Source organism: Sander vitreus, chromosome 10 (assembly GCF_031162955.1).
Source record: "Sander vitreus isolate 19-12246 chromosome 10, sanVit1, whole genome shotgun sequence".
Lineage (NCBI taxonomy): Eukaryota > Metazoa > Chordata > Actinopteri > Perciformes > Percidae > Sander > Sander vitreus.
The window spans coordinates 13098270-13117017 of NC_135864.1; the positions used below are offsets into that span (position 1 = coordinate 13098270).

The 18748-nt window shown below is 39.4% G+C and overlaps 1 protein-coding gene across 2 annotated transcripts; it reads left to right on the forward strand.

Moving 5' to 3' along the window:
• Positions 1-61: 61 nt before the first annotated feature.
• Positions 62-17760, forward strand: ocrl (OCRL inositol polyphosphate-5-phosphatase). Of its 2 annotated transcripts, XM_078260298.1 has the most exons (24): positions 62-153; positions 1371-1450; positions 3515-3606; positions 4032-4070; positions 4447-4560; positions 5779-5973; positions 6113-6347; positions 6486-6659; positions 6781-6882; positions 6993-7107; positions 7370-7486; positions 7755-7936; positions 8301-8412; positions 8949-9058; positions 9305-9440; positions 9555-9665; positions 9866-10031; positions 10202-10437; positions 11166-11189; positions 13004-13123; positions 14884-14968; positions 15185-15312; positions 15513-15624; positions 16900-17760. In XM_078260298.1, the coding sequence occupies exons 1-24, from the start codon at positions 112-114 to the stop codon at positions 17022-17024; spliced, it is 2952 nt and encodes a 983-aa protein (XP_078116424.1). In that variant the 5' UTR covers positions 62-111; the 3' UTR covers positions 17025-17760. The 2 variants fall into 2 exon arrangements, with proteins under 2 accessions (XP_078116424.1, XP_078116425.1); XM_078260299.1 differs by lacking the exon at positions 11166-11189.
• Positions 17761-18748: the final 988 nt, after the last annotated feature.

The window sequence follows — 18748 nt, forward strand, 5'->3', positions numbered from 1 at the left end:
GAAGGCCGGCGCACCGGGTGGGGATTTTAACTTTCTCTCTCCGTGTCTGGAGTGAACCAACACAAAGTCGCTAGCCAATGATAAATTGCTATTTGTCATTTATCGGTAAGAATGGAGTCCTCTTTGGGCATATGCGACGAGGAGTGCTTGGCAATATCCTTTTTGAATGAAGTTAACGTTACAACATTTGTGTGTGTGTGTTTTCTCCAGTTTTCTTTAGCTTGTTGGCTAACGTTAGTTTTAACGTCAGGTAACGTTATACATTCCGCTAAAGGGCCATACATACCAAGAACGATAACTAACGATGTGAGCTGAGCATCCGCACTGCTGAACGATAACATTCTGTAAACAGTGGCTTGGCGCACGCACTGCATGCTACAGCTGATAATAATACACGAGTACACTAGACGTTGCAACGTAAGATTGCAGGAATGTGTCGTGAATATGGGTACATTTTATGAACCAAGCGAGTCGGAGGGGCAGGTGTCAGATCTGTACAGAGCACCACGAAAACACCGACACAGTATGATAATATCCAAAACACAAGATTCACTCTGAGTTTTCTGTGACATAAAAAATACTTTAAAATTACTAACGCTAAAAAATACACAGAGATGCCTAAAGGATCGTAGCCCCACCGAGGGGAAAAGTCACGTCACACCACTGACTCCTGTGTCGAACAAATCTCTCCGCAGTCTGCCGTGCCATGTTGTATGATATTGGTTGGCTGTCAGTGTTATATAGTTCATCAAATCGCTCTGAGGTGATGCCAAAGATATCGTTCGCCACTGTCGTTGTCATTATAGTTGTGGTGTGGACTCCGCCATCCACATGAGTAAAAACGATTTTTAAAAATACTGTATTTACAGTTATCGTTCTTGTTGGGGACGGCCTTTTTTGTAATAATTAGCTAGCGGGTTAACTTGTGAGTTTATTCACCTGGTTGTTTATAGCTACAGTTGACTTTTTATTCAGTCCACTACTAACTACACCAATATGACCAGGCTCATCTAATTAAACCTACTTGTTCTTGAACAAGTAGTGTGTGAGCCATGATTTCTTTTAAGTTACATTGGCTGCCACTAACCACCTTGGCCACTCTCTTTTTTTTCTGTGCCTTTCTGTGCCTTGTGACTTGACATTTGTCACATTCATTTGCCTCTTAATGTTCAATAAGCATGGCTTCTTCTATCAGATATCATCACCTCTTGAGTATCTTCAATCTAACCACACGCATACTAATTTGCAAGCTTAACATGACAGTGAGGCCCGGTCTTTCTGCAGTTAATTAAAATAACATCTCAGTGCTTGTGATGTCCAAGCGCCTTTCTCATCCTCAGTCAAAATAATTCCTTGATTGTGATGCTTACACGGTGAGAGTTCAGGAGCTGAGGGCTGGCCAGAAGGAGCCCAGACTACTGTCACTAATTGAGCGCAGTGGAGAGTTTATGTAAGTATTAGAGAACCTGATGACCGAAATCTGTGTAAATGTGTCAAGCAATAGGTAAACCTAGTGAGATGCCACAGATTTCGAAGCAGCTCTGAACACCTTGAGATTTTAGATTTTTTTTCCGGCTGCACCTCTTCCTTTAGTTTTTGTTTCATTCTGATGAAAGCCAAGTTTTTGACAGCTTTTTCTGTGTTTGAAGGTAGATGGTTGTTGTTTTTCTTATGGGCAGGTACCTTAATTTGGAAACTGTTTTTTATATTTTCGGCTGTCTTTGATTGACATGCACAGAATAGCTGTGTTGCTTTTCGGGCCAAATATGGCTTTTGACATGCAAACTCATATCAAGATGGTTAAAAATACAATCAAAAAAGGTGTAAAATAGATTCTACAGTTTGATTATTGTGTTTTATGGTTGGTTTGTAATATCAAATGAATAGATTGTATAGTGAATGGCATTACATACAAATTATACTGTTGTGTGGCTAAAGTACTGCCCATGGAGCTGTCTTGATTTGGTCCAGTGTTACATTAGCAGGACTTTAATCCGGGTCTTGGCAGCTGCAGCATTTGTGCTGTGAAAGGATGTTGTGGGTGTGTTAAATGATCAGTGTTGATTGTGTTTGTAGCAGGTTGTGGCTACTAGCATGAGGGAGAAAGCAATTACCCATACCAGCAGTCAGCTCACTACCCGTTATCCAGAATTCCTCCCCTTAGTCCTCGACTGTAATGAGACTCACATGGGCACCCAAGCTCCGTCCTCAGCTAACTGTGTTAAAACCACACACACAGACACACACACTAAACTGAAGAGTCATGCAGACCAGGCACTGTCAGGGTTTCAGTTGGTACATGGCCTTGTTATACAAGGTGAACAAAATAACCAAAGAAGCACATTACATTGCAACAACCCTACAATAAATACTGAATATGAATCTGACAATATTTTAGTTTAGTTGAAACTGTCTGAAGTGTTTTATCTCATCTTTGAGGCTGTATGTTAATGTTAATTAAATATCTGATAACATTTAGTATAGCTTTTCCTGTGTTCTGCATTTATTGTTATGATTTGTAAGATTATTCTGTTTGCTACAATTTATATTTTAGCAGACCTTGCCACTGATGCATCAATACTAATATATAAAGCTATAACTCAGGTGTAAAAACAACTATACTAAGACATGAGGCGTCTGACAGAGGGTCAAAGAGTACAGATAATAGAAACTATAGTCTCAAATAAACATTGACTTAAAGCCACATGTCTCAAATTAAAACCGCCATGAGGTTCACTACAACATTCATATTTAATTCAAAAGCTTCTGTATTTGAGGTAGTTTTATTATTTCGTCCACACTCTTGAGGAGGTCCGTTGTTAATTGTCCTGTAGCTTATGACTTTAGAGGGGCCCTTGTAGACTCTGGAGAACTGCGAGTCCCTCTGACACAGCAGGGCTGAGTCATGTTCCTCTCTTCTACAGTAATCTGATTTATTGTGAAGTGGAGGGGAAGCGTGGGCAGTGCCCAGTGTGCTGCTTTGACCTGGCTGTTAGTCAGCCATTGTTAGAATGAAATACGACCACGCCTACATTAACCCACATACAGATTTGAAGCTGCTTATGTTAATTATTTAATAACTCAAAGCTTAGCTCCTCTAAATGTGCACCAGCCGCTAGGTTGCTAAACTGGACTTTTGTCAACAAGACCTGACTGAAGCAGGACACTTTTTACTTAATTGTTTGTTTATTCGACTAAAGCAACTGGCCTGCAAATTTGACTAAAAGAGACTTTTGCATGTGTGCATGTGCATTTCAGTTTTAAAGAAAAATCTTAAATTCACATTTTAATCACCGATTATAATCTAATCCTTATTGTACATTTACCCATATTGCATCACAAATGTTCAGTGCATGAAACACATTTTTAATTCCAAGAAAATGGCTGTTATGAGAATAAAAGAGAACTTGCTGCAGACCGTCTGCATATGCTTTGTTTTAGAGGGTTTTATTGATAATCTTAAATGATATTAAAACATCACAGAGCTGATGTTAAGTGTGCTGTTCTCATCCAGATTGGGTGTTTTGGCGACCCCTGATGCTGTTGTGTCTCGTCCAGTGGCTCAGCTGTCTATACCAATCAATGGTAATTTTGAAATTGTTCGAGGTATGTGACTTTTTTTGTCCTCAATATCAAATTCACAGTATTTACTGTTTTGGGTATGCTAATTATAATCAAATGCTCAGGATATTTTAAGTTACCAACTGCTACAAACTATTCTTCATTTCTATGTATTCTAAGATGTTTGTGCTTTCTATTCAATAGACACAGCATGTTTATAAAGTTGACCCTCACTTCACATTCTTTAACCATAGTGCATAATGGTGTTAGTGTTACTCAGGGTCATGCCACACTTGGTGTAAAAGTGAAAGTCCAGGGAGCATTTCTTTTGCACTTGGAAGACAACATTTAAAAATCAACTGACAACAACTTGAGCCTGTTGAAATAATTTATAACACCTCTGGTTTACTCCCACAACAGACCTTTGAACTGCATTGGCGCCGTTTAAGCTCTCTCCATTTTCATTTCAGAGGCGGAAGAGGCTCTTCTTATTAACTTCTCAGTAGCTTGTAAGTATGTTTTACCTCTCTTCAGATTAAATTAATTCCTCTTTGTTTTCAAACAGATTAGCACAAGCAGAAAATATGTTGTTTTGGTCTTCCAAGCATGCCAGCAAGTATAAAATGTGCCTGTATTTTGGGAACAAAACATGGCATTTATTGCAACACAGTCCCATTTTTAGAACATGCCTTCAGCCCAATGTCCTTTATTTAGTAGCAGACAATGGTCATGGGTTACCAGGGCTCTCTGTAAAAATGCTGAGTTGGTTCACTATTAAATCACTTTGCTTTGTTTTCTAGACAGTCTGCATTTCTAATGTGTTTGCAAAGTCTAAACATGTCCAACCTGTGTGTAAGTGTGTGTGTTTTCTGTACCCCTCTCAAGCCTGCGTTAGGATACGAATCAAAGGAGATCAAGCTCCAGAGCTGCTGCTGGAACTCCAGGATGATGATCGGACTCAGACTTTCTTCGCCCAGGTGAAGAGTGCTCAGCAACAAGGTAAGACGTCACTGTCTGTCGGTAGTCTGAAGCAGTAGATGATTAATTATTTATTCACTCATCTAACATTTATTGACCTAGGGTGGATTACACGCTCACTGATTTCCTGTATATACTTGCCATCCACACTGGTGGAGAGAAACTCACTTGGCTGCCATTTTTGAAATCCGATCCACCTTTTAAAGGGCCTGAAGCTTACGTTATTTTGCTTTCATTCTTACATTTTTGTTCTGGCCATGTAACTCATACTCCTCAACTGAATGAGCAAACTTTTTCAGCTATCCCAAAATACAAAGTAGTTGTTAGGGTGTACATATGTCCTCACTGCTGTGTATTACACTATAGTTCTGGTTTGGATTATCTTTATATTTATAGTAAGTAGATAAAGACTAAAAAGTGTGTGGTTGTTTTTTTTTTACGTGAGTTTTTCCCTAATTGCACTTTTGATGTGAATGTAAACTGTGGCTATTAAAAAAATGGCCAGTGAGCTGTTATTATCTCTATACTGAGAACCTGTACATCTAGTTTTACTGTTTCTATCATTTATTTTCATTTACTAGTCGATAATTATAACATCCTATAGTATCAGTAGTGCTACAACTAGCTCTCTTGTTATCAGCAAGCCACTTGCCAGCTGGTATACTCTACTTCCTGTAATGAAAACATTGCTCTTCTGGGTGTTTGTTTTGTTCATATTTGCATTCAGTGAGGTCAACTGAAACAGCATCTGAATTTATCTTAGTAAAGTCAAAGGTTTAACAAGACATATGAGCTTCTATCTCGAGCAAGGTGTAGCACATTTTTATTGTTTTTTTACACAAAAATAAAGTTCCCTGGGAAGATGCTTCTTCTGCTTGATTATTTATTTAAATTTTATTTAACCTTTATTTAATCAGGTAGGCCGTTGAGAACAGGTTCTCATTTGCAACGGCGACCTGGCCAAGAAAAGTGTAGGCGTGCAAGACAACAAATAGTTTCACATTCAATACAGTACAAGAATACAGAATACAATATGCTACATAAAGTGCATAATAAGTGGGCATTACAAATGCCGGCACGTAGTGAGGTGTAAGTAAGTCGATGGATGTGCACTATACATGAACAGATAGTCTATATCACTGCTGAGATAGTGTAAAGAGTCGATGGTGTAAATTATGATTGTGTTACGTGTGGATCATTGTGTGCTTTATCCTGACAATGCTGTTTTCATTTTCTCAGTTGAATCCAAACTCACAAAACCCAAAGCAATGGAGCCCCTTGCGCCAACAGCCCTGAGAGGTCCGGTCCCGATCCCACCGCAAAGAGTAAACAAGACTGCTAACTCTGTGGGCTCTGGAGTCAACCCACCCAAATCTACCAGTGCTCTGCCTCCCAACCTAAACAACAGCAGGTCAACAAATCGGACTAACGCAGGTGATATACAGATACTGTGTTTACATTCAGAAAAATCCAACAGTTAAGAAAAAAAGATAAATGGCCCAACGTCTTTGTCTTCCAAATTAGTTTCTGTTGCTGTTAGATTAAATCCTCTGTTCCTCTGAACTTTCTGAAGATCCAGTTCAATCACTTGCCTCAGACTTTGGCTTTGAGGACAACTTTAACCACGCTCTCAAAGTGGAGGAAAAAAAGAACCACCAGAATCGCATTGTCGCCGCTAGGGAGCCTCCACCGGTTCCCCCTCTACCTCCTCGCAAAGCCTCCTACACTCCATCCAATCCTCTGCCTCCTCCACCAATCCCTAAAGACAGAGCTGTCTCTCTACAGGCCAAAGACAACTCCAAACCAGAGTAAGTTGACCTTTTTATGACGCCATGTCGGGTTTACTGAAAACACTGGAAACTGGCTGAATATACTAAACTTTAAAACAGTTTTGATTCGTCCAAAATGTTGCTGGTGTTAAATTGTGCTTACTTTTTCCATTCCAGTAGTTTTAGGTCAGGGTTTGACCATGCGGACAGGCCAACGTCTTGGAGCGACAGCCCCACAACCAACAGCATGAGACAGGCCATGTTCTCCAGCCAGGCAGGGCAAAGAGAATACCTCATCAAACACCGCCTGGGTAAGAAGGAGAACGAGTATGTGGACATCCAGACCTTCAGGTGAGAGGAGCTTCTTTATTATATATCGTTAGTTTGTTGTATTCATATAGAAACACAACAATGCTGCTCCTACACACATTAACCCTACTCTGTGCATAAATACTGCTTTTTGTTTCTTTAGGTTTTTCACAGGTACGTGGAATGTGAACGGCCAGGCTCCAGACAGCAGCCTTGAGCCGTGGCTCTGCTGTGACGCAGAACCTCCTGATATTTATGCTCTGGGGTCAGTGAGAATTTATCTTACAGTACCTTTTCTGACAATGAAGTCATACATATCATGCTCTGCTTTTGCTTTACTAACCTTAAATATGGTGACTTGTTTTATGACTCTAGTTTTCAAGAATTGGACCTGAGCACTGAAGCTTTCCTCTACATGGACTCGCCCAAGGAGCAGCTGTGGGTGGAAGCTATGGAGAAGAGCTTGCACCCAAAAGCCAAGTACAAGAGGGTGAGTAGAGAAAAGACTGTTTGTTTGATCTCCAGCTCCTCCTGGCCACATTTTGAAGTGTCCTTGAGCAAGACACTGCTATAGAAATAGTAATACATTTGCCCCTGGCCATCAGTGTGTGTGAATGTAATGTAAATTGGATATAAAGCGCCATATAAATGCAGCCATTTCTCATGGATGAATACTGTCTAGAACAATTGGATCCTGCCATGTTGATGAATACATTGATAAATGTAATAACTTGCTTTGTTTATGTCTACAGGTTCGAATGATACGTCTAGTTGGGATGATGCTTGTCATCTTTGTCAAAAAGATTCACAAGAATCACATTAAAGAAGTGGCTGCAGAGCATGTGGGGACAGGAATCATGGGGAAAATGGTTTGTTCACTCTAAACTCAGACCAACTGCCTCAAAATACACATAGTGATAGTAGACAACCATGGGATAAATGTGCCATGATTTTTAAAATAAAAAAATTAAAAAAATGCTGTACTGCTCAGTGTTAAGAAATGTGTTTTTTCCTGATAGTATAGTATACTGCACTTCTATTTGTTTGATTTATTTATTTAATATTAAACATGTTACACAGACCATTCCTGCATGTTCAAACTGACAGATCTTTTTTTATGTTTACTTTCTTTTGCAGGGGAACAAAGGAGGTGTGGCAGTCAGGTTTGTTTTCCACAATACTAGCTTCTGCATCGTCAACTCCCATCTAGCAGCACACGTGGAAGACTTTGAGCGCCGCAACCAGGACTATAAAGACATCTGTGCCCGCATGACCTTCCATTTACTGGACCACCCCCCTCTCAGTATCGTCAAGCACGAGTGAGTTCCTCAGGCATTCATGTCCAGAGTGAGAACATTAAATGAATGTGCAGAGTCAGATTTTACACTCATTGGTTTTATTTGTATCATCAGCTTGAGGTTTTGTTCACAATTCTTGTGTTTTATTGTTTGTACATATAACAAATTATTTTTTCACATCTCCAATACTTCAAAATAATTCTATACTGCCAAGGTCTTATTACCTGATACACTAACATAATTAGTGTCTCTGTCTTTAGTAGCTTTACAAAGATGAGCTACTGACTATCTTTGAAAGGATTTGTAAAGATAATCAAATTCACTACAAAGTTGTTGCTGTGATTCTGTTGTTTAAAGCTATGTCCGTCTCCTGTTTGTGTTTCAGTGTAGTAATCTGGCTCGGGGATCTAAACTACCGTCTGTTCATATACGATTCGGCTGAGGTCAAACAGCACATCTCTCAGAATGAGCTAAAAAAGCTTCAGGAGCTTGATCAGGTAAGAGACTGTTGAAAGAAAAGGTACCATAAGGTTTACTTTAGAACTTAGATAAAATGGCTTTAGGTACAGAACAAAATGCCTCTATCACTACTTCTGTTTCTATAACTAGAAGTATTACTTGAATAATTTGTCGTGTATGTAGTCATTTTGACACAAAATGAGATAATTTTAGCTGTAACTCTTGTGTTTCTGCTTAGTAGCTGTTAGTAAAATATGTTTGTTTGTATTAGTACTGTATACGGTGCTTGTGTTTTTCAATCTCTGATGTCTAAATGTATGACAGTGATACATAATTGACACAGTAAATGATAAATGGATCATGATAAATATAAGTTATGTGTAAATGTATAAGGGAAGCTGTTTTGCTAATAGCATTATTACGCAGGTTGTTACATATTACCACACTTGATTACGCGTTTGTAATCTGCCATGATTTTCCTCTTAAACTTATCTGTGTGATAATAAAGAACTGGATTCTGGTTTGACTCTTTCACCGAATAATACTTTGAAATGTTGCCACTTTCATCGTGTAGCTGAACATTCAGAGGCAGACGAAGAAAGCCTTCACAGACTTCATGGAGGGAGAGATCAACTTCATTCCCACGTACAAGTACGACCCAAAAACGGATCGATGGGACTCAAGGTAAAAACATATCCCTGTATTGTATCTTTATTTTAATTATTTAACACACAAACCTACTCCAGGATTTGCATTGTTATAGCCAACTTTTCCTCAGTTTAGTTTTTTCTTCTTTGGTATCCTGATTAAATGTTAAAAAAAAGCTTTTTCCAGCCTTATCATTACACTAATACAGAGTCAGCAGTACTGTATGTGTGTCTGATGTCTGACTGTTGACTTTGCCTCTGAAACTGTGGCTGTTTCCTGCAGTGGGAAGTGCCGTGTCCCGGCTTGGTGTGACAGAATCCTGTGGAGGGGCAACAATGTCAAGCAGCTCAAATACCGGAGTCACATGGAGCTGCAAACTAGTGACCACAAGCCTGTCAGTGCTCTCTTCACTGTAGGGGTAAGAAACTATGTTTTAAAAAAAAAACATGATGCCAACTGACTGGTTTTGGTTGAAACATGCACAGTTCTGCTATTCATTTTAATAAATAGGATCTGTGTGTTTGTGTACCAGGTTAAGGTGGTAAATGAGCAGCGCCACAAAAAGGTGTTTGAGGAGATTGTTCGAGCGATGGACAGAATGGAGAACGATTTCCTTCCATCTGTAACTCTGAGCAGGAGAGAGGTAAAAAAAAGTCTTCGCATTCACATGCACTCATCCAACTGAGGGTCTGTCTTATGTTCCTTCCTCAGTGATATCATCTCAGGCACTAATCACTGATAACCTTAAAAACAGAGTAGCTTGTTGTAATTTATCCAAAGAATTGTAAGATGGAGCTACTTGGAATATGTGGTTAATGTTGCCTCTCTTTCCCTGTCCTGCAGTTTACATTTGGGAATGTGAAATTTCGCCAGCTTCAAAAGGAGCGCTTCCTAATAACAAACGACGGCCAGGTCCCCTGTCACTTTGCCTTCATCCCCAAACTCAATGACTCGCAGTATTGTAAGCCTTGGCTCCGTGCCGAACCAAGCGATGGATTCTTAGAGCCCAGTAAGTCTGAACAACTCACTTTTCCTTTTTTGATCGTCCTTAGGCTTGTTACCTCAATATTTTAGATCTGTGATCATGTAGTATTTTAATCATTGGTGATGAAATGTAACATTTAGTTTTCCACCCTTTTTAATAGTTGCATTAAAACCCTGCCCTATCTTCCTGAACAGATGAGACCCTGGAGATCTATCTGGAGGTGTACGTCAGTAAAGACTCCGTCACGCTGCTGAACTCTGGAGAGGACGCCATAGAGGACATTCTGGTGCTCCATCTGGACCGTGGCAAAGACTACTTCATTACCATCTCTGGCAACTACCTACCCAGCTGCTTTGGTACCTCGCTGGAGACTCTGTGCCGCATGAAGAAGCCCATCAGAGAGATCCCCATCACCAAACTAATTGACCTGGTGAGGGAAATGAAAATCCAATCGGACCAGTTTAAAGTGATGGTATTACTGAACAGAGACATATTTTCCTGAGGTTGCTAGTTGAAGCTCTGAAACATAAACCCTCCTCTACTCGGAGCAGCTTAGCTCAGATTGTAATGCGATGGCTGCTTCTCACTGTGTAGCTATCCACTACCTGAAACCTGAGCGGGGACGCATGAGAGCTTGTTCACGCCCTCAGGGTAAACTCAGTCACACAGAGAGAACTATATTTGGAGCGCATAAAATGTCTCAACCTCTATAATTCTGGCCAAAAGGGGCCAAGGGAACAAGGAAGTGGCAAAAAACATAGGAAGGGAGCTCCTAAAGAACAGGGAAAACTGACTCAGGTTAGGCCCATATTAGTGCTTTATATAAATAGATTCCTCTGGTCTTCACACGTTCACCTCTGTCTGTTTCCATAATGCTATTTTTGACTTAATCTGACTTTGCTTTGGAATGTACTATCATTCAGTGCTCCTTTTATTTCTATTTAAGCTATTCCATTTTCCTACTGGCCTGGTGTATTTGATCAATGATTTATGCAAGATTGTAACAATCTGTAATCTATCTACTTTTCTGATTCTGTGTTTATGCAAATACCTCTTCTATCTACTTTGTTCTTTCTTCGCTTCCCTTCATCGCCTCTAATTGCCTTGATCCTTCCTTTCCAACTCTTCACTGTGGTTGTTGGCTGACTTCTTGCTCAGGGAGAGGACAGCTACATGGAAAAGGTAAAATATTAAAACCAATACTGATCATCTATCAGTGAAATCAGCCTCAAAATCCCCTTGGTTACAAGACCTAGTATCTGCTTTATGACACTTTATCGACCATCCTCAATCGCTCACGTCATAAAGAGAAACTGGTTCAAGTATTATTAGAATTAATCAATCAACAAACGCCCCATTGTAGGCTACATCCTGTTAATGTCTAACTTTAATCTCAAAGATTTACATACTGTGGTAGAAATATATTTTATTTTTATTTTGTTAAGCATAAAATGTTATCCTGCTGTCCAACAAGTAGAAAGTAAAGGAACACTTTCACGTCTTTGGAATATAACGTTATATTATTATTATAATATATTATTGGATAACTTTATTCACTTTCTTTCTGAGAATTAGATGAGACATTGTTAAAACAAGAAAAAGAAAGTGCAAGGAGCTGTGTTAGTTGGGGCCTGTTGCTTTGGTTGCCAATGAGATGATGAAATCTGATCCAGGAAGTCCAGATTGAGTAACAGCTCTAGTTTAAATGCTTATTATCAGACATCAAAATGCTGCAAACAACAATTCTGAAGCTTTAGAGGTGTTGGTACGTGTATTTCTAAACTTTGGAGAGAGCCAGGCTAGCTGCTTCCAGTCTTTGTGCTAAGATAATCTAGCTGTAGCTACTTAATGCACAGAAACAAGAGTTGTAGCAAACCTCATCTAATGCTCTGAAAGTAAGAAACGAAGCCTACTTCCTAAAATGTTGTACTATTCCTTTAACGTGCAGTCCTTTTCAGCTACAGTATTGTGCACTTAGGTTGATTAAAAAGTGGCTTCACTAGCTAATCAGAAAATGTAATCCGTTTCATACTCTCTACATTTCAGAAAGCTGACAAGGGCAACAATTGTTAAGCCACAGGCACTCACAGACCAGACCATGTCAGCTTAGTTATAATCTGTGTGTGTGGATCAGTCAACCATTAAATCTCCCCTGGCCTATTGAGGACAGGGTACTCCAGTCCAATGAAACACACACAAACACAAAATCTCATTTCACAGCAGGTCACCCTGACTGCACAGCTCCCTCGTATACACAATCAAAAATAATGAGAAGAAATATTAGGCTCTGTTCAGCTAAACTCAAACACTCCTATGAAGTCAAACGACAAGTCTCCTCTTGCATTTCATAACTTGTTACTGATCAGTGAAACTGAGTAGCTGCATTGAGACAGAACAGATATCCACTTAGAATATGAATTAGGCTTTGCTTTCTAACAATGTAGCAATTTATACATTCTTTATTAAAGCTTTCTTGATCTTTTATATGGAAGATTCACCACACTGTAAATACCTGAAGGTTCAGTAGACTATTTTGGTGGTAAAACATTTTACAGGATATCACATTAGTTGTGCATGTTGGCATAGTCCCCCATTAAATGCCCACTCCAGTTTCCTCTGCATTTACTGTATGTGCAGCCTCACTAGCTGTGGTTATTTTTGGATGTCTCTCGTGAGTCTCGGGAATCCATTTGCAGAGACAAAAAGAATGTGATATACAGCCCTTTTTAAAATGGCTCTCCTACATTCAAGTTTCCAGACCTCCAAGATAATCACTGCTGCTCCTATATCCATCACTAATTGATCAAATGTCTCATGTGCAGTCACATAGACATCTCTGTAATTCACACAGTATAAGAATAATGTCATGATTTCGATATTCTTTTCTGGTAGTGAGTACATGGGAGAATATTGGTATATTATTACAGGAAATAATTTAATGTCTGCTACAGTTTGGCAGTGTGAAACATAGTGAATGTGTTAATATCTCTCATCAGGAAAGGTCAAAGGTGAGCTTCCTGATGGTGGATGGTGCAAGTACTGAGGACAAACCTCTGAAGATCCCCAAAGAAGTGTGGATTCTTGTCAACCATCTCTTCACCAAGTCCTGTGATCAGGTAAGAAAGGCTACAGCTTTTAAAATACTGGCTACAACAACCTTGTAATATACATAAGATCCATCCATCCATCTTCATCCGCTTATCCGGGGTCGGGTCGCGGGGGTTGCAGCTCCAGCAGGGGACCCCAAACTTCCCTTTCCCGGGCCACATTAACCAGCTCCGACTGGGGGATCCCGAGGCGTTCCCAGGCCAGGTTAGAGATATAATCCCTCCACCTAGTCCTGGGTCTCCCCCGAGGCCTCCTCCCAGCTGGACGTGCCTGGAACACCTCCCTAGGGAGGCGCCCAGGGGGCATCCTTACCAGATGCCCGAACCACCTCAACTGGCTCCTTTCGATGCAAAGGAGCAGCGGCTCTACTCCGAGCTCCTCACGGATAACTGAGCTTCTCACCCTATCTCTAAGGGAGACGCCAGCTACCCTCCTGAGGAAACCCATTTCGGCCGCTTGTACCCTGGATCTTGTTCTTTCGGTCATGAATACATAAGATGATATTTTAAATAATAATGGGGCTTGCAAAGGCTATTAAATATACTATATAATAAAGTAAATGAAATTAACGTCAGTAATGTACATATGATGACCAAACAAGTGCTTCTCACTTTCTGATAATGTGCTAATAAGTGTCTCACTTTGATGTAATCCACCCTTAAAGATGATCAAGAAAAGGCACTTATGCTATTACATGGTAGTATAAGACAGAATTCCAGATAACAATAATTTTTTCATTCCACAATATTCATTTTATATAGTGTTACTGTCCTGTGAAACCATGTATCTCCAAAACGTTTCATGAGTTGAGAAACACGGCATTGTTTTCAGTTTTGTGACTGTTTTTTTTTTGTAACTCAATGGGATTTCAAATGGTTTAGTTTAGGACGTTTTAGGAAGCAGGACAATTTTCTCAGCCCATACGAACACTTAATCCTTCAAATTAAAAATTGTCAAATTTTGGAGATAACATGGTTTTCACTGGACAGTAACAATAGTAGTAAGATGGAATCTTTATTTTGTATGATTGAATCATGTTTTGTATTTAAAAAAAAGCATAATAGAGTGTTTCTGTGGACTCTTTTAAAATGAGACAAAGGCCTACCTTTTTAGACAGGCGTTTGGTTGACCTCTCTGCACTTTATGTAATACATTGTAATTTTAATTGTGTATTGTATGTTTTATGTTGTATGTTCTTATGCAAATTACTTTGTGACTTAATCTGTGAAAAGTGCTGTATAAATACATTTTACTTACTTAATATTCATGATGCTCAGCACAAATAATTTCTAATGTACAAAGAAAGGTGGTCTATTAATGTTTGGTACAAACCTAAATTACAAACTTGCTGTCCTGATGGAAAACTACAGTGTGGAGCCTTATGTGAAGAAGATCTTTGTGTGTGTGCACAGTTATGAACAGACAGGTTTACTGGTCTCCCTGAAGAGAAAAGACTTTGTTTTCCAAGTAATTTAGTATGTGAGGCTGAAGACGAAGTCCATTTCATGTTTTATTCGTCATTATATGATGATTTATAGATGATTTAGAAGGCAGAGTTCTTTATTTGCAATGTCATGTAACAAGTCATGTTCATGTCTGGCAAATTTATCACCATGGCAACAGTATTATTTTTGTGTCTTATAACTGTAAGTGGGCTGGGCATGACATTTACTGCCTAACCACCGTACACTGATACTGATTAGACACAGAGGTACTTGTGGAAACTGGTTTTTTAAATGTTCCATATTTGTCTCTGTGTGTCTCCCAGGAGGACTTGTTCCAGACACCAGGCCTACAAGAGGAGCTGCAGAGCATCATCGACTGTCTGGACACCAGCATCCCAGACTCTATCTGTATCCTTGTTTATGAAGCCAGTCCCACATTCCCCAGATTTCATTAAGACCCAGTGCTGCAACCACTTCAATGCCAAACAGCACATAAAATAAGACACATAGAGTAGCATTAAGGCACATACTTGCATACTTACTCAATAAGCTAATTTCGACCCTACCTCTCAGTATATTTATAGAACTCCATATTTGCTTGTTCTTCCCTAACTGTTCATGTAGCTGGTTGTAACCACTCTGTAGCTGAGGCTCTGTTGATCTTCCTGGAGGCCTTGCCGGAGCCAGTGGTGTGTTATGAACTCTACCAACGGTGCCTAGACTGCTCTCATGACAGCCGCCTCTGCAAACAGGTGCAGTGCCTACACTCAACATAACATGTAGTTAACTGTATGATGGATACCAATTAGGCATTGTTTTCTTAGAAGAACTGTATAGAAAAGAGTGCAGAGTGGCTATGTTTTAGCTCAGCATTATCCCAGGATTGCCCATGTCCTATACTGCATACAGTAATGTGTATGACTAATCTTTGTCTACTTTTGACAATGGACAGTTGATCTCCCAGCTGGCCCGGGCTCACCGCAACGTGTTTCGCTACTTAATGGCCTTCCTGAAGGAACTTCTCAAGCACTCGCACAACAACAACCTAACAGCCAGCCTCATAGGTATGCAATGGATACATCCTACCTTAATGTTCATACTACTTTATAGCTCTTTGAATAGCCAATGTATTGTTTATAGATGTTTATAATGTGTCTCAATCAATTTGGACAACATAGCACAATGAAAAATAAGACCATTGTAGTGTAAATTGGTTTGTTGTATGTGAAGCTCTCTCTCTGTTTTCCATAGCAATGAACAATCAGGATAACAACAGTGATCACCATAAGCCACTGTGACAACAACAGAAGCTTCTGTTTTACAATACTTTTATAAAAATGACATATTATAACATTGGATATCCGATCAGTGTCATTTGTCATTTCAGTGTTTACAATTTTATTTAGAGATGTACCGATACCAGTATCGGTGTCACCTCCGATACTGTCTAAAACGCTGGTATCGGGAAGTACTGGAGTTTATGCACCGATCCGATACCACGTAATAAAGCCCTAAAGAAAATCTACGTTAAAGTAGTTTATTTATGTTTTTTTTCCGTTATAACTTACTGTCAAACTGGAGAATAAAAGAAAGTTCTGGGGCGTTCATTGTTTGCGTTTGTTCATGTTTCACAAAGAGTTTAACCTGAGCCAGACCGACAACAAAGATAGAAATAATATCACATCCATACAGGGATAGTAGTATATAGTTGTTAAAACATAATAAAATATATGACACACTGGTATCGGATCGGTACTCGGTATCGGGAAGCAAAAAATGGTATCGGACCATCTCTACTTTTATTATTATTATTATTATTATTATGTCATATAAACCTTTACACAAAATACTGCACTTGGGCAATAATACATTTTGGTGTCAGAATTAAATTTAAGCTATAACCAAAACTTCTTAAATGATACCCATCCCTGAATATACTCATATTAACAAGTAATGAGATGATGATATTTTATTAACCTTTAGTGCAGACAACTGAGTATTTCCACTGAAGCAGTTTAGACTAATTTACTGTACGTTGTTTAAAGGCATTGTGGGTTATACAGTGGTAGGGGAGAGCACTAACTATTCACTTTCTTCCTTTCCTTTGATTTTCTGTCAGTTAGGGATTTTACACATCATCTTTATGGTAGTCATTCTGCTAAATATCCACACAAGGGTTGGTTACTGTGACATGAATGTTTAACTGCGTATATTGTCTTCACACCGCTGGTTATACAGACCATGTAAAATAGTTTTATTTTACTTGATAGAAGATGTTATAGATGTCATGTTAGCATATCAGTTCTTTTCTTTACCTCTGTCCTGTTCTTGTATTTTAGCTACGCTCTTTGCCAGCCTCCTTATCCGCCCGCCTCCCAACCTGATGGGCAGGCAGACACCACACGAACGGCAGAAAGCCATCGACTTCATTCTGGGTTTCCTCATGGCAGGAGACGAGGAGTAACCAAGGTTAATGGTACCTCACGCCATCAGTCAGGTTTGGAGTTGATTCCCAGCCTGGCTTACTGTTGGCAAAGGACCTGGACCTGTAGGACACTGGAACCTCCACGTGGTACTTCGTCATCTATTGGAGACCAGTGCAGCTCTTTTGCATTCTACCTTTTCACAATCACTCATGTTAGAGGAACTCAAGACTTCCATTAGAGCTGTGATGATTTTACCAAGTGTTATATCATCAGTCCGTTCACAATATGACCACTCGCTGGATTTGGAAGCACTAGGGAGAGGTTTAAACTCATGCCTATGCACTTTCTGATGACCGAATGGCTGTGGCTCCAGACTAAAGTTGTTCTCCTCAGCTGACCCTTCTTATTGTAGGCGCTCATGCCAAAAATATCTCTCCTGAACAGTGAGTGAATGGTATGAATGTCAAAAACACTATGTATCCATAGATGCTAAGCGAAGGACTCAATTACACTAAAGAATAGTAAAACCCTGAAGTTTAAAGAAGTAGACTGAATACAAGTATAAATAGTTTGAAATGGGATAATTGTGGAAATGTATCACTAAGAATGTTAAGATTAAGATAAATCATGACAATCATTCATTTTAACTGAGGGGACAATATTATAGATATCATTAGGACCTTTTTGTTACCATACTGATTGTATTATTACTGTTATTTAAATATTTTTCATCTTAGTTTGCACCATGGGAGTGATTTCTAGTTCCTTCTACAGTATGTTGCTCTGCATTGGTTTTAAAATTTTTATCATCCTGTTATAGAAAACTCTGTCATGAATGTTTGCTGTTTTTATGTAATGCTAGCCGTGAGCCTCACATTCATTTTGCCAGTTCTTCTTGAGTTACAAAACAAGTCTGTTAACACACTAACTTCCTGGTCAACCGGAATCAAGCGAAGAGTCACCCTCTATGGTTCTTGATGTCTTAAATAGTGTAAATAGTGATTGTTTCCCTGGGTATTTCATGGGTATTTGTCGGTATGGTGACGCAAATCTGTGATGGCGTCTTACGTTTTGTCATGTTTGTGGTACTGTTGATGTCTGTGTTTGTTTACAAGTCTTTCCTCACTTCTGCCACATCATTTTTCATTGTTTTAGGCCTGTGTTGCCAAGACTGTTGTGTTCCTCGTGGTGAATCCAGATGAACAGTACTCTTGCTTTAAGGGATGCAGCACTTTCTGGGTGCAAGATTGAATGGCTCATTACTCTGCAGGGTACAGCCTGTCTTTGTGCACCTTTCTCATTTGTGCCACTGAGGACATTTGTAGTCACTGTTGAAAATACATGTCATGGTTATTGAAATAAGGAACTTAAACTGTGTATAATGAACATCATTTCCTCTTTTACAGTTTTACCCAAGATATGTCGGCATTAGCTTTCCCAGTTGACAAAAATATTCACATTTATGACATTAATTTCCCTTTGCTCAGTATCTCCTGTAATTTAGTGATGCCAGAGGATTTCTTCTTAGATGCTCTGCGAATTTTAGAAGATTTAATGTTTGGAGACATTGTGAGCACATGATGTAAGGTGACAACACTGACAATCATGACACGTATAGAAAAGCATGTCGGTCTGAACTCTGTTCTTGCATAGTTTTTTTTTCTGCCTTATCGCCATCAATACACTAGATTCCTCTGTTGATCTTAATCTAGCCGCATTTTGCCAAAAGGTGGCTTGAGCCTGAATGAATAGTTCTGGTGAT